General features: G+C 38.9%; 1 protein-coding gene across 5 annotated transcripts in view; it reads right to left on the reverse strand.

The window, feature by feature from the left end:
- The window catches only part of TXNDC16 (thioredoxin domain containing 16), a 118,716-nt gene that overhangs the window by 86,189 nt on the left and 16,064 nt on the right, over positions 1–16,463 (reverse strand). For all 5 annotated transcript variants that reach the window (XM_040641834.1, XM_040641836.1, XM_040641833.1 and 2 more), the window contains exons 5-6: positions 15,524–15,597; positions 14,625–14,699 (exon numbers count right to left, since the gene is read on the reverse strand). In XM_040641834.1, coding sequence (XP_040497768.1) covers positions 14,625–14,699; positions 15,524–15,597 — 149 coding nt within the window. The remainder of the gene's footprint in view (positions 1–14,624; positions 14,700–15,523; positions 15,598–16,463) is intronic.

Raw genomic sequence — 16,463 nt, forward strand, 5'->3', positions numbered from 1 at the left:
AAACACACGGGGCTCCATGTACTTGATCTTATTGCCCAACAGGTCCATTTTCTCCAGGTTCCAAACCCAGTCCAGCGAGCTAACCACAATGGCCACCTTGTCCCTCTTCAGGCAGAGGGAGTGCAGGGAGATGAAGCACGGGAAGTGGGCGGAATTCACGTTGACGCAGTCTGTGTGTTCCAGGTGCAGCCTGGTGAGCTTGAACAAGTCAGCAGAAGAGTTGCACGCCAGACTCCAGCTGATTGTATCCAATCTAAATATTCTTCATTATACACACAGGGATTATGTAACGTGTCCAGATCATAGTGGTAGTCACAGGTAGAGCTGAGATTCAAATCCAGGTCTTCTGACACTGAGTCCAGAACTTTCTAAAGTATGTCTATTACTGACCACACATAAATGGGAAACCAGGTGAAAAGGAGGGCAACTAATGAATGACAGGGGAGTCTCAGTGGCAATCTGGGTTGTTTGCTCCTTATACATTTTGGGTACCCTGTCCAGAATTACCCTTGAAATATTTCAATCCAGAGGGAGAGGACATGTAGTGAACTGAATTGGACTACCATGTAAATTCTAGGCTTGGAAATTACATCTGCCCATTTATCTTTATTGCTCTAGCAGCTCTAACCCATTTGCTGCAAAAATCATATCTGGGAGTACAAATCTCCCTAAACTTGTTTCTCAATAAAACTGGCAAATATAAATTAACAAAGCCAATGTTTGGAGGGGGCTCCTACCACATATCAGGCATACTGCAAAGCACTCCACGGTAGTGGCAATTTTATCAGTTTGGGGACTGCCCAGCTCTGAACTCTTTTTTGCTTTGGGGATTTCCAGTTTTCTATTTTTTCACAGTGGGCAGAGCCCAATTCCCCCCTCCCCCACAAAAGCTAATAATACCATAAATTTGCTCTTCTAGGCTCCCTGCTGCAAAGCATGGCCATATGACCCAGAATCACTTGCCTGACATTCTGGATCGGGAGCCAGTGATGTAAAGAATAAGGGACAGTACAGAATTATTTCAAGAAGCAGTAGAGCAATAGTCAGCTTTAAAAGCAGGAATGACAACAGTGTCAATGACAGCCCCAGCGCAGGTAAGGCAAGCTGTCCCATCTCACACTCAGCACTAATGCAGTAGTCACCCCCAGATTAGTTGTGTATCATGCTTTTGACTATAATTTAGAACCGTATTAACTCTGAGTCCAGTTCTCCAGCCCTTCTAGTGAGCCTGAGATTTCCTAGCGAGCCTGAGATTTCCTAGCGAGCCTGAGATTTCCTATATCCACTCCAAATCCTTTTCTGCTTAAGCCAGTCAGACCCAGATTTTGAGGCTTATAACTAAAAAAACTCAGAAATGGACTCAGTCTTGCTTAATTTTCATAGCAACCATCTGAGATCAGTACTATCATTAACTCCATTTTAGAGTTAAGGTCATGGGGCTTAGAGAGGTTACTTTGCCTAATGTCCCAAAGCTCATTAAGTAGTCATTATCCATGAGGTAATAATAACCAAAACTAATGTCATTCATAATCTAATGATCTTTGTGATTGTTCCCAGTGGCTTCCTAACTTTAATACATTTTTAATGTTAATTTCTAGAATATGAGGACATCTAGGGATCTCTAGGATCCATTCACAAGCCTGTGCTCCTTTACTCAAGTCACAAAGAGGAGAAATACTGACAGAAATGGGTAAAAGGAAAAGTCTGTCTTGGCATTTTCTTGTTTAATGATAGGTTGAAACAGCCTGGAGCTGCTCTGGCCTGGAAGCTCTTCCTGCCCCAGAAAGGCCCTCCCTTTCCTTGGCATGCTTTTCCTGAGACCCTCCTATCACAACCATTATAATATGGCCCAGAAAGAATGGGTGTCAAAAAGGAAGGAAGGAAGGAAGGAAGGAAGGAAGGAAGGAAGGAAGGAAGGAAGGAAGGAAGGGGGAGAAGGAGGGAGGAAGAGAGAAAAAGAGAAAGAAGGAAACTAAAGAGTCTACTTGACCCTGCTTTTGGAGCAGCAGGCTGTTCAGCCTTTTATCAGAAAAAAAGACTATTTTTACATTATGTTTCTGTCATTATTCCTGAAAACCCCGGTAAAAAGGAAATGTTACCTTCTATTTTGAAATACCAAATCCCTATGACAAAAAAAAAAAAAAAAATTTTTTTTTTTTAAAGAAAGAAAGGAAAAAAGAGAGGGGAGGGGAAGGAGAAAAACAACACAGGGAGAGGAACAAATTACTTTTATCTAAGTTAATTACTTAGATAAAATTGTGACTGGGCAGATCTACGTATAAAATGAAATATCCTAAAATATTTATTAAACATTTTCTAAATTAATACAGTTAAAACAACAAACAGAAGCCACTTCTGAAATATAAATGGAGAGCACAAGTAATAACAAATTCACAAATACTGGTCTTATTCTTTTTGTCATGTATTGTATATTCTCCTACTAGCTTACTCCTTATAAAATTTTATCACCAGAAACAATCTTGCAGGCTTATAACATGAAAGGATTTCTGCTTCTCCCATTTTTAACAACCAAAGAGTGAAGTTTCCAAATTCATTCATCCATCAATCCAATATTGTATGAACACCTAATACATGTCATGCATGGTGCTAGGCACTGGTATAAGGACTTGGTATAAAAGGGCACCATATGGGGAAATAATCACTTCTACCAGTTAACATAGAGCTGTGAGGAAATCAAATCCAAGAAAGTAAATTTTTATTATAATTTTCCCAGTGAAAAACATGTCACTATCAAACAGGAACCCACCTGACAGCACTGTGGATTAACAAACCTGACACAGATAAAAGAATAAGCAATAGCCCAAACCTATTAAGAAAGGACCAGCATGGGTGCAGTGTAGGATCTTAGAGGAAGACACTTCTAAGAGTAGCTTTTTCCAGAGGTTCTACAATAACGTCCCCCTTAGACTCAATAGCCTGGCTTGGCAATAATGTGTTAAAAACAAAATATTAGCAGAAATTATGATAGTTGAAAAAAACTCCTATAATATTTGAAGTTCATATTATTATTAGTAGTACGTTAATTTAAAAGGAAAGAAACCACTTTGTGACAGAACACTGTCACAAGAATACCAAGTACCGCACCTTAATGAAGAGTCCGTGAGATTTCATTGTTTCTTGTAGTCCTGGATAATCTTTCCTTTTTGCACCATTTGATGGTCTCTAGGAATCAACAAGGCCTGCAAGCATGGTCTTTCTTTACAACAGCTACCTCATGACAAGTATCACAGCAACTATCAGAGCATGAATTCACATGAACTCACTTCTGTTAGTGCTGTGTGTGAAACAGAACCACAGGTAGATATCTGAATTGGGATTCCTTTTTTTTTCTTAATTGCAAGAGGAGACTTCCTGCATTTACACAGAAAAAAGCAACCAACACTCGTAGAGTACTGGCTAAAACCCACAATTTATTTTCACAGGCATTACTTTATTTGATCTTCACAACAATCTCATGAGGCTGCAATTGTAACATTAAAAATGAGGGAAACTAGCAATCAGAAAAGATAAATTGCTCAGATCACACTATGGTAAATAAGGAATAGGGACTCAAATCCTCAGTAAAGCCTGACTTCTTCATATATCCTACAACTTTCCAATCCATATTTGAGATTACAGTGCCTTAATCTCCTATACCTCTCCCTGACCTGTCTCACGCTGGTTAGATATATGATATTCTCAATCAACAAATAGAGATTAGTTGCTCTTTTAACTTGCTTTTTCTAAATATTACCCTTTTTCATCCAGAAGCTAGAAGTAAAATTTTCCTCATATGGTTACCAAACCACTCAATTCCACCAGTTTTAACTACGTAATTTTAGAAAACTGGGCGAAGAACTTTTAGACTATAAATCCCAATTCTCAATTTAAATTTTATTTATTTTGCAAATTGGTAACAATTTCCATATGGTTGAAAGCACAAGGTACTTTTGAGTTGAAGAGTTAAAAGAGTCTACCTAGAACACCTTCCCCCAATCCCAGTTTTCCCATTCCATTCCTGTAAACCAACATTATTAGTTTCCTGTGAAACTTAAGTATGTATGCCAAATACATATAAGCCATAAACATGTATTTATATATGTCTCTGTTACAAGACAGTCCTCCCTGGATTTCTCAGTGTACTTGTCCAAGTTTCCTATAGATGAAACCTAGCATGACATAACATTGGAGACTGTCTCCTCTGCACCTCCTAAACTTGCCTCCTTACTCCGAAGCCATCAGCTCCCATTCAAGGAGCAATAAAACCTTTCCTATCCTCCCTGGAGCCAAAGAGTTAAATTTAGGAGCAGAGATCTTCTCCTGCCCCAGAGAGGATCTGTTTATTTTCAGAAAAAAAATAAATAAATAAGCTGAGCACTCTACCTCTAGAAAGAAAGATCAGATGTGTCAGCTCCTATAGAAGCTCAGAGATTCATGGGCCCCTGGGTGGCTCAGTCAGTAAAGTGTCTGCTTTCAGCTCAGGTCATGATCCCAGGATCCTGGGATCGAGCCCCACATCAGGGCTCCCTGCTCAGCAGGGAGCCTGCTTCTGCTTCTTCCTCTTCCTCTCCCCCTTCCCATCCTTGTGCGCGCTCTCTCTCTCTCTCTAATAAAAGAAGAAGCTCAGAGATTCATAATTTCTGAGTTCTCCTTCCCCAAACTTTGCTATAAGTCCAGGTATAAGCATATGGCTCTCACCTTGCTGCTCTGTGGAGAACTGGGTAAGGGGGACACAGTACTACCATGCTATCCTGGGACTGCTGTCACTGCTGTGTGGATTGACTTCTGATTCAAAGCCCTGGTGTTTCTGCAATTAGATATACAAGTAGGGTAACATCGGAGACCCTTTAGAGATCTAGACTTAATATCTGCTGTCTTACGTACATGGTATTGTGCTATACTCTAAACACTTCGTTTATTTCACTTAATATATCCTGAAATACCAGTGCGAGAAAAAAAAATTTTTTTGAGAGAGCAAGCAAGCGAACATGCATGCACACACGTGTGTTCCTGCACACACATGTGCACAAGTAGGGGCGGGGGAGAGGGAAAGAGAGGCTCTTAAGCAGGCTCCACACACAGCACAGAGCCCAACATGGGGCTCAACCCTGAGACCATGACCTGAGCCAAAATCAATAGTCAAAGGTTTAACTGACTGAGCCACCCAGAATACCCCACTGTAGAAGAATTTTAATAGATCAGTAAGTCAGTGTATTTTTAATCAATGATATTTTAGGAGTATTTTGACTACCTTACCAAAAAACACTATTTAACTGGCCGTAATTGTCCAAAAATAGATGATTCTTTAAATATTTTGTATAAAACTTACCCTAATTTTATATGTGTTATTCTTAGATTTTTACTGACTTAATCTTTTTCCTAAATGCAATTTTCCTATATTCAGAGAATAAAAGTTAGCTAAAACCTTGATCTTTTCTGTTGCCAAAGAAGCAAAGTTCAAATATAATTGCAGACCACTGATCTCAATGAAAACATTCTACATAAAGAACAAATTCAAATGCTTTGAAGAAAAAAATTATAGCATGGGTTTACACATTCTAAAAAAGCAAGCCAAATAAAGCAATATAAATATTCTCAAATATAAGTTTTAAGTACATATACAAGTATTTTGAGAAATATAAAAACAATCTAAATATTATCTACAAATATTTCTTCTTGATTATAAGGCTAAGAAGTGGATTTGAGTTACAAATAACTGACAAGTTAATTGAAATTAACATATTTGAATAAACGCCAGTAAGTTTTGGCTCATCAGTTTATTGCCTAATAAAATGCTTAAGTTAAACTTAGAAGAATTATTTATATATAACTATATACCTACTATATTATATATATATATACACACACTATATACATATACACACACATACAGCTCATATATATATTTAGTATCAGATAACGGTGTCTTAGAAAACAAAGTTCTCATGTATACATTTAATATCAAATAAAGTGTCTTAGGAAAAAGCTTACGGATATAAACAAAAATAAATAACTGTTTAGCTCTGGGTAATGGGATTATGAAGAATTTTAGGTGAGTTTTTGTGGCTTTCTATATTTCTCATGCATTCTACAATAAAGATAGTGATACTGTAATCTAGTTTGTTTTTCCAGTCTATAAAATAATAAAAATTCAGTAAAGTCAAAGGGCATAAACTTAATACATATAATTATAATTATATATTATACTTCTATCTTTCACATACACATATACTATACATACATACACACACATAAAATATCAATGTATATGCTAGAAGACAATGAAATAAAAGAATACATTTAAGTGTCCAGTCATAAATCAGGAAAGCATTAAAACTCTACTGGAGGTCACAAAAGAAAAGCTGAACAAATGGAAAGACACCAGGTTCCAGGATAGGAAGATTCATTATAAAGATGTCAATTGCCCTAAAATAATTTATAAATTTAATGCCAGTAGGATTTAGTCAGGGAGAGGAAGAAACTAGACAAGCAAATTTTATTTTTTTTTAAAGATTTTATGTATTTATTTGAGAGAGACAGATAGTGACAGAGATAGCGAGAGAGAGCAGAAGTGGGCAGGAGAGGGAGAAGCAGCCTCCCACTAATAGGAGAGCCCAATGTGGGTCCTGATCCTAGGACCATGGGATCATTATCTGAGCTGAAGGCAGACGCTTAACCAACCAAGCCACCCAGGCGCCCCTGGACAAGCCAATTTTAAATGTCATATGTAAACAGAATAAGCAATTCTAAAAACAAAAATATGAAGGGCCTGGACCTTCATATTATAAAGCCTCAATAATTAAAGCAATGTTACTAGTATGTATATATAATACATATATTATATATACACATATGAAACAGTCCAAAAATAAGCACAAATATATATACATGAGAGTTTAGTATAAAAGGTAATGCCTTGAATAGTGATGAGATTCACTAATCTCAGTTGTATTGACAACTGTGTAGCTATCTGGCTAGTACAGAGTTAAATCCATTCCTACACTAGTTAAATTCCAAACTTATGTTTAAAACTGAAACCATTAAAACATTAAGAGAAGAAATACACCCACACAAATAGAATCTCATCTTTGACAAAGGAACAAAAGCAATTTAATGAAGAAAGGATAGCTAAAACAACTGGACATCCACATGCAAACAAATGCAATTAGACACTGGCTTTACACTTTCACAAGAATAACTCAAATGAACCATAGATCCAACAGTGGCAGCCTAAACAGCTTACACCAAGCCCTACCCCCCGTGCTCTGCTGGTGCTGCTTTCTTGGGCAAGTGTGCCTGAGAACCAGCATGGTGGGCCCCTCCTCAAGAAGACCCGCGCAACCCCCCCACCCCCCACGTACCACATCCACTAACCATAAGGTTCTGCAAAGCTTCAGCTCTGGTGGAAATAGCATCAGGTCTCTTTTAGCAGACCAGAATACAACTAGTTAAAACTCGCCACACTCTGGCCAAGGTCCAAACACTCACCACTGCAGGCAAGGAGAAACTCTGAAGAGGACTGACCTGAGGGAAAGAGGTGCCAAAACACACAGCAGCAGAGTGCACACTCTGAAACACTTCCTGAAGCGCCAGGCCCTGGACAGTATAGGACTTCTTCATAAAACCATTACGCTCAAGAGCAGGAAACATAGCAGGCTTTCCTTGTTTTTTTTTTTTAAGATTATTTATTATTTATTTGACAGAGACAGCACAAGCAGGGGGAGCAGCAGAGAAAGAGGGAGAAGCAGGCTCTCCACTGAGCAAGGAGCCCGATGTGGGGCTCAATCCCAGGACCTGGGATCGTGACCCGAGCCAAAGGCAGATGCTTAACTGACTGAGCCACCAGGCGCCCCCATAACTCAGCGACTCCATAAAGCATAATAACATTTGTATCATAGGAGTCCCAAAAGAAGAGGGGAAAGAGGGCAGAAGATTTATTTCAGGAAATTACAGCTTCCCCAATCTGGTAAAGGAAACAGATATCCAAATCCAGGAGGCACAGAGAACCACCATCAAAATCAACAAAAGCAGGCTAACACCAAGACACATGACAGTAAAATTTCCAAAATATAGATATAAGTAAAAAATCCTAAATGAAGCAAGACAAAAGAAGTCCCTAACAAACAAGGGAAGACGAGTAAGGTTAGCAACAGATCTCTCCACAGAAACTTGGCAGGCAAGAAGAGTGTGGCATGATATATTCAACATGCTGAATGGGAAAAATATACAGCCAAGAATGTTCTATCCTGCAAGGCTGTCATTCAGAACAGAAGGAGAGATAAAGAGTTTCCCAGACAAACAAAAGGAGTTCATGACCGCTAAACCAGTTCTGCAAGAAATATTAAAGGGGACTTTTTGAGTGGGAAAGAAAGATCAAAAGCGACAAAGACTAGAAAGGAACAAAGAAAATCTCTAGAAACAACAACAAACAAGTAATAAAATGGCACTAAATTCAAATCTATCAACAATCACTCTGAATGTAAACGGACTAAATGCTCCAATCAAAAGACACAGGGTGTCAGAATGGATTTTAAAATAAGACCCATCTCTATGCTGCTTACAAGAGACTCATTTTAGACCTAATGACACCTGTTGACTGAAAGTGAGGAGATGGAGAACTATTTATCATGCAAACGGATGTTGAAAGAAAGGCAGAGTAGCCATACTTGTATCAAACAAACTAGATTTTAAACCAAAGACTATAACAAGAGATGAAAAAGAGCACTACATCATAATAAAGGGATCTATCCAACAAGAAGATCTAACAATTGTAAATATTTATGCCCCCAACTTGGGAACACCCACATATATAAAATAATTAATAACAAACATAAAGGAACTGATTAATAATAATATAATACAGTAGGGTACTTTAACACCCCACTTACCAATGGACAGATGATCTAAGCAGAAAATCAACAAGGAAACGATGGCTTTGGAGGACACTAGACCACATGGACATAACAGATATATTCACAATATTTCAGACCAGAGCAGCAGAATACACATTCTCTTCAAGTGCACATGGGACCTTCTCCAGAATAGATCATGTACTAGGTCACAAATCAGGCCTCAACAAGTACAAAAAGACTGAGATCATACTATACATATTCTCCAATCACAATGCTATGAAACTTGAAGTCAACCAGAAGAAAAAAAAGTTGGAAAGACCACAAATATATGGAAGCTAAAGAACATTCTACTAAAGAATGAACAGGTAAGGGAGCCTAGGTGGCTCAGTCGATTAAGCATCCAACTCCTTTTTTTTTTAAAGATTTTATTTATTTATTCATTCGACAGAGATAGAAACAGCCAGCGAGAGAGGGAACACAAGAAGGCAGAGTGGGAGAGGAAGAAGCAGGCTCATAGCAGAGAAGCCTGATGTGGGCCTCGATCCCACAACGCCGGGATCACGCCCTGAGCCGAAGGCAGACGCTTAACCGCTGTGCCACCCAGGCGCCCCTAAGCATCCAACTCTTGATCTCAGCTCAGGTCTTGATCTCAGAGTCATGAGTTCAAGCCCCGCGTTGGGCTCTACTCAAAAAGAAAAAAAATAAATTAAAAAGAATGAATTGGTCAAGCAGGAAATTAAAAAAGAAATTTTTTAAAATACATGGAAACAAATGAAAATGAAAGACAATGGTCCAAAACCTTTGGAAAACAGCAAAAGGGTCTTAAGAGGGAAGTATATCGGGACACCTGGGTGGCTCAGTCATTAAGCGTCTGCCTACGGCTCAGGTCATGATCCCAGGGTCCTGGAATCAAGCCCCTCATTGGGCTCCCTGCTCAACGGGAAGCCTGCTTCTCCCTCTCCCACTCCCCCTGCTTGTGTTCCCTCTCTTGCTGTCTCTGTCAAATAAATAAATAAAATCTTTATTAAAAAAAAAAGGCATCCAAATTGGTAAGGAAGAAGTCAAACTCACTATTTGCAGACAACATGACACTCTATGTAGAAAACCTGAAGACTCCACCAAAAAATTGCAAGAACTAATACACAAATTCAGCAAAGTCACAGGATACAAAGTCAATGCACAGAAATCTGTTACATTTCTATACACCAATAATGAAGAAGCAGAGAAATCAAGGAATTGATCCCATTTACAACTGCACCAAAAACAATAAGATACTTAGGAATAAACCTAACCAAAAATGTAAAAGAGCTGTACTCTGAAAACCATAGGACACTTATGAAAGACATTAAGAGAGGACAGAAAGTAAAGGAAAAAACATTCCGTGCTCATGGATTAGAAGAACAAATATTGTTAAAACATCTATATTACCCAAAACAATCTACACATTTAATATAAACCCTGTCAAAATACCACCAGCATTTTTCACAGAACTAGAACAAACAATCCTAAAATGTGTATGGAACCATAAAAGACCCCAAATAGGCAAAGTAACCTTGAAAAAGCAAAGCAAAGCTGGAGACATCATAATTCTGAACTTCAAGTTATATTACAAAGCTGCAGTCATCACAACTGTATGGTACTGGCATGAAAACAGACACATAAATCAAAGGAACAGAATAGAAAACCCAAAAATGGACCCACAACCTAATGGTCAACTAATCTTCAACAAAGCAGGAAAGAATATCCAATGGAAAAAGGACAGTCTCTTCAACAAATGGTGTTGGGAAAACTGGACGGCAACATGCAGAAGAATGAAACTAGACCACTTTCTTATACCATACACAAAAATAAACTCAAAATGGATGAAAGACCTAAATTTGAGATGGGTAACCATCAAAATACTAGAGGAGAACGTAGGCACTAATCTCTTTGACATCAGCCATAGCAACTTCCTACTACATACGTCTCCAGAGGCAAGGGAAAGAAAAGCAAAAATGAGCTACTGGGACTTCATCAAGATAAAAACTTTCTGCGCAGAGACAGAAACAATCAACAAAACTAAAAGGTAGCCTTTGGAATGGGAGAAGATATTTGCAAATGACGTATCTGATAAAGAGTTATCATCTAAAATCTATAAAGAACTTAAACTCGACACCCAAAAAACAAATAACCTGGTTAAGAAATGGGCAGAAGACATGAACAGATATTTTTTCAAAGAAGACATCTAGATGGCTAACAGACACATGAAAAGATGCTCAACATCACTCATCATCAGAGAAATACAAATCAAAACTACAATGAGATAACACCTCAGAATGGCTAAAATTAACAACGCAGGAAACAACAGATGTTGGTGAGGATGCAGGGAAAGAGGAACCTTCTTGCACTGTTGGTGGGAATGTAAACTGGTGTGGCCACTCTGGAAAACTGTATAGAGGTTCCTCACAAATAGAACTACTCTAAGATTCAGCAATTGCATTATTTGGTATTTACCCAAAGGATAAAAAATACTGATTTTAAGGGATACGTGCACCCCAATGTTTATGGCAGCATTATTAACAACAGGCAAATTATGGAAAGAACCCAAATGTCTATCAACTGACGAATGGGTAAAGATGTGGTGTGTGTGTGCATGTGTATATATATACAATGGAGTATTAGTCATCAAAAAGAATGAAATCTTGCCATTTGCAACAACGTGGATGGACCCAGAGTATATTATGCTAAGCAAAATAAGTCAGTCAGAAAAAGACAAATGTCACATGATCTCACTCATATGTGGAATTTAAGAAACAAAACAAATGAATGGGGGCGGGGGTGGGGGTGAAGAGCCAAACCATAAAACAGGCCTTTAACTATAGAGAACAAACTGAGGATTGATGGAGGGAGGTGGGCCGGGGATGGGCTAAATGGGTGATGGGCATTAAGGAGGGCACTTGTTGTGATGAGCACTGGGTGTTATATGTAAGTGATGAATCACTAAAACCTACACCTGAAACTAATAATTACACTGTATGTTAACTAGAATTTAAATAAAAACTTGAAAATAAATTTAAAAAACTGGAAATATGTAATAAATAAACAAAATCTATTATTTTTTTAAATGGGTAAATTCCTTTGAAACAATGGCATAAAGGAGCCCCCAGTAAAACTTAAAACCTATAATTCAGAAGAGATAAGATAAATTTGACCAGATAATTCTTTAAAGAAAAGGGAAGTTCAGGTGCACCTCAGTGGTTCAACTGGTTAAGCGTCTGACTCCATTTCAACTCAGGTCATGAACTCAGGGTCATGAGGTCAAGCCGCGCATGGGGTTCTGCGCTCAACGTGGAGTCTATGTGAGCTCTCCCTCTGCCCATTCCCCTCTCTCATGCATATGCACTCTCTATCAAATAAATAAAATCTAAAAAATAAATAAATAAAAAGAATAGGGAAATTCAGATGATAAATGACAAACTTGGAGGGAAATGTAGCTTGTGTCTCCTTCATATAAAGAAAGTATCTAGCAGCGTCTGGGTGACTCAGCGTGTTAAGCCTCCAATTCTTGATTTCGGCTTAGGTCGTGATCTCATGGGTCATGAGACAGACTCCCTGCTCAGTGGGGAGTCTGCTTGAAGATTCTCTCCTTCTGCCCCTCCCCCCACTCACTTGCACTCTCTCTCTAAAATAAATCTTATTTTAACAAGTACGTAGAAGTTAATAAAGTTCAAACATGATAGAAAAATGGGCAAAAGATTCCAAATAGCACTTGAGGTCCATTTCAATGAATAGTATGCAACTGCAAAAGAGTACAGGAGAGAGAAACTGCTTGCCAGGCATTGGATATTTCAAATTGATGGTTTCAGCACATAAAAGCAGGATGACAGATTGAAAGGTATTTTTTTTTCCCCTCATGGTTATCAGTCAAGGTCCCTGATAATGAGGCCTCTCAATGGAGACACTTGGGCTAAAAAATACAGGTTACATATAAGTATGTCTGGCCTAGGTGCCTGAGTCTTGGACCTCAATTTTCTCTAGAAAACACAATGCACTGGGCATGTACCCAGTGTGGTGTGGGCAGGGCACCTATCCCCTATGAGGCCTGCCAGACAAAGACTGCAATTGCCTATGGTCAGGACTCATAGGTCACACAAGGATTCTGGCTTGGAGCTAAACTGCTCACCCTTCAGTGGCTACCCCAAAGCCTCAACTTCTTCACATGGTAAACAAAGATCCCGTCACCTGACCCCCATACCTACTTTTCTGCTCTCATCTCCTGCTTCACATTTCATACTCCCGTAAAAACTGCCCCCCTCCATGGGGTGCCTGGGTGGCTCAGTCGGTTAAGCATCTGCCTTCGGCTCAGGTCATGATCCCAGGGTCCTGTGATCAAGCCCCACATTGGGTTTCCTACTCGGCAGGGAGTCTGCTTCTCCCTCTGCCCCTCCCTCTGTTCTCTCTCAAAAAAATAAATAAAATCTTTTTAAAAATTTATTTTTTAAAAAAACTGCCCCCCTCCAAAGTATTCTAACCTTCGTACCTTTGTTCACAGTTTCCCCTGCTTTCCCCACCCTCTGTGTCTTCACCAAGCAAACTACCACTTATCCTTTAAGATTCATCAAGTTCCACCTCCACCAGGAAGCCTTCTTAACAAATATCCACCTTCATTCTAGACACAAGTAACTCTTCCCTATGCTGTGGATCCTTCAGTCCTCATGCAGATAAAATGCTACCAATTTACTTACTACATAATATTTTCTGTTTCTGTACCCGTCTATGTAACAAAACACTAAATTCCTAGAGAATAGAGGCCATATCAGTTCTTTGTAATTCCTCTCTGAAAAGCCACCATTCACTCTTCACAACTGGCTTCTTAGTCCATAGGCCTTAGGCTCCCTGGTTGTCAGGGATTTCTAAAATCTTTTCGTTTATATATGATAAGTACTGGAACATTTAAAAGTATCCATTTGCAAAGTGATAACCACAACTTTTCACCTGTAACTTTAGAGTTTCCTGTCATTTAACTTTCACCCAATTTTTATGGGAATCCAGTCCAAGAGGAGAAGGAAGAGGGGAGCCAAGCAGAAAACAAAGATACTCAATGTCAGCAAAGGTCTTAATAGCCAGCAGTCCTAACACAACAGTAAACTGGAAAAGTCCATGTAAGCTTGCGTCCCTGATGAAGTCGTAGCTTCTAGCTGTGTCACCGAAGAGGAAACCAGACTTCATTCAGGGGGATACTGCAAGAATGGACTCTACATGCCTAAATCCCAGGCCTAAAGATTCCATGCCAGCTAAGTTTAATTTAGTGTCTCTGTCTCCCTCTCTCTCTCTTTCTCTCTCTCTCTCTCTCTCAGTAAACACTAAGATGTGTGCTGGGACTATCTGCACTGTTTCTGCACCTACCGAGTAGGCACAGACTTACACACTCCAGAAAAATCAGGCTGGGGTGAGAAGCATGCCAGACATTTTAAAAATCCCAGTGAGAAGAGCAAAGACGAGCTTTTTACCTGGTAAAAATCCTTACTCCACAGTTATATTCAAAAGCAAAAGCAATACTGCAACCATGTGATTGTGTCCTCTCCTACTTTTATATAAAGATGTTTCTGTATCCTTTACCATTAAAGACATTTTAGATCCTCTACACAGGGAGGAGACAGACCAGTAATTTGTGTGAAATGAATGTCTACAAATATAAGGTTAAAACCCTAAAATATTTTAATGGATGGTGGTTGCTTCAAATGAAATCAAGAGGTAAATAACAATAAATGAATGGGTAACCCCTGTACTTACAAGAGAACGTGAGCAACAATGGCATTCACATCAAACAAGGTATCAGTAGGGAATTCTCTGAGTAAGATGTTGCCCCTATAAAAAAAATTTAAAAAGCATTACAGAAATACTTCCTTGGAATTCATTGTTCTTGTCTCTGCAATACAGTAGGTTGTAAGTGCTTTGATGTTAGAGCCTAGGTGTTACCCATTATCCCATGCCCCTACCAGCAAGCTGAAGTTAAAACACACAAAAATATTTATGGAATATACACTCAATAAATATGTTGGCTCTGAAGAGCTTAGGCCCTGGGCCAGACAAAAAGACTGGGAAAACACATGAGTCTCAACATGGCTTCCCACCAACCTCCCAGTCACACACACACACACACACACACACACACTCCCTAAATGGGCTGGGAAGGAGACAAGTAGGACAGAAAAAGAAGTGTCCTTAGCAGCTGATCTCTGAGGAGACAGAATTTGTCCCCACTTTTTAGGCCAAATCCCAAGAGTTTGAGAGAAAGACTTCAAGAAACCTCAGGGAGACTAGCAGACCAGAGTGGAAAGGAATCTTAACTGGGACATTGGCAGATCTCTCAAAAATACATGTCTTTCACACCCAAATATGGACTGACAGATCTACTCAAAACACTAAATTTGTTAAGTGCTTACTTTCAAGGCACTTATAGTAGGAGTTTACATAAGAATTCTTATGTAATATTCAAAACAAGCCTGTGAGGTAGATTTTATAGCTACTTTATCTCATTTTATAGATAAGTTAAAGCACAGGTAACAAGTCTAAGCTTCATGTGTACCTCACTGCATACGACTTTATTCTGACTTAGTGATATTTTGTATATTTCAATATTCTAGAAGTATAGCTTTATATCTGCCTATCACACTCAAAAAATTCTTTACCTGAATAAATATGCTTTCATCAAATCCTTTTCTTTTCCACAGTATCTTGACGTTTCTTCTTTGACACAATTAACCTTTAAAAGATTATATTTAAGGTTCAGAGTATATATCAAAAGGTCAAGTTTCTTGGTTAGGGAAATAAGAAGGAAAATACAACAGTACATGGGGCGCCTGGGTGGCTCAGTCGTTAAGCGTCTGCCTTTGGGTCAGGGTGTGATCCCAAAGTCCTGGGATCAAGCCCCACATCAGGCTCCTCCGCTAGAAGCCTGCTTCTTCCTCTCCCACTCCCCCTGCCTGTGTTCCCTCTCTCGCTGGCTGTCTCTCTCTCTGTCAAATAAATAAATAAAAAATATTTTAAAAAAAGAAAAAAGACAGAAAAAGAAAATTAAACAGTACAGTCTATCTCCAGGTCAAATGTTTTATTTTACTTTTTTTTTCTGATTTGTATCCTATAATTGCTCATTCATCCAAGTGCTTGAGGTAAACCCGAAAAAGAAATTATTTCTACACCTAAGAGTTCTATTTAATTATACTTAAAAGTTTACATTTAATTCAACCTTATGGAACAAGTAAGAGGTAACCAGGAAGAAAAGGAAAGATACAATTAAGGCAGGACAAAAAATCATGAGCAAAAGCGAAGAAGCAGAAGTAAGTGGTAAGTTGAGAACATGAAAGCATCTCAGCAGCTGGAACACAGATACTGTTGGTTTCTTATCCAAAATCCATCCTTCCCTTTTGTTTTACTGACAGAACTTCCCTAAACACAAGTGCCCCAGTGAAAGACTTTTCCAGACTCCCCAACAGCTGCAGATGGCCAAAGAGTGTTAGAAGCCACTGGGGTTGGATTCCAGATGGTTCTTAAAAGGTAGCTGACTTATACTCTTATCCCACTTCTTCCTGACAAAAACCAGACAAGGCAGCTGGGGCACCAGCAGGAATC

Source organism: Ursus maritimus, unplaced genomic scaffold (assembly GCF_017311325.1).
Source record: "Ursus maritimus isolate PB19 unplaced genomic scaffold, ASM1731132v1 scaffold_25, whole genome shotgun sequence".
Classification (NCBI taxonomy): Eukaryota; Metazoa; Chordata; class Mammalia; order Carnivora; family Ursidae; genus Ursus; species Ursus maritimus.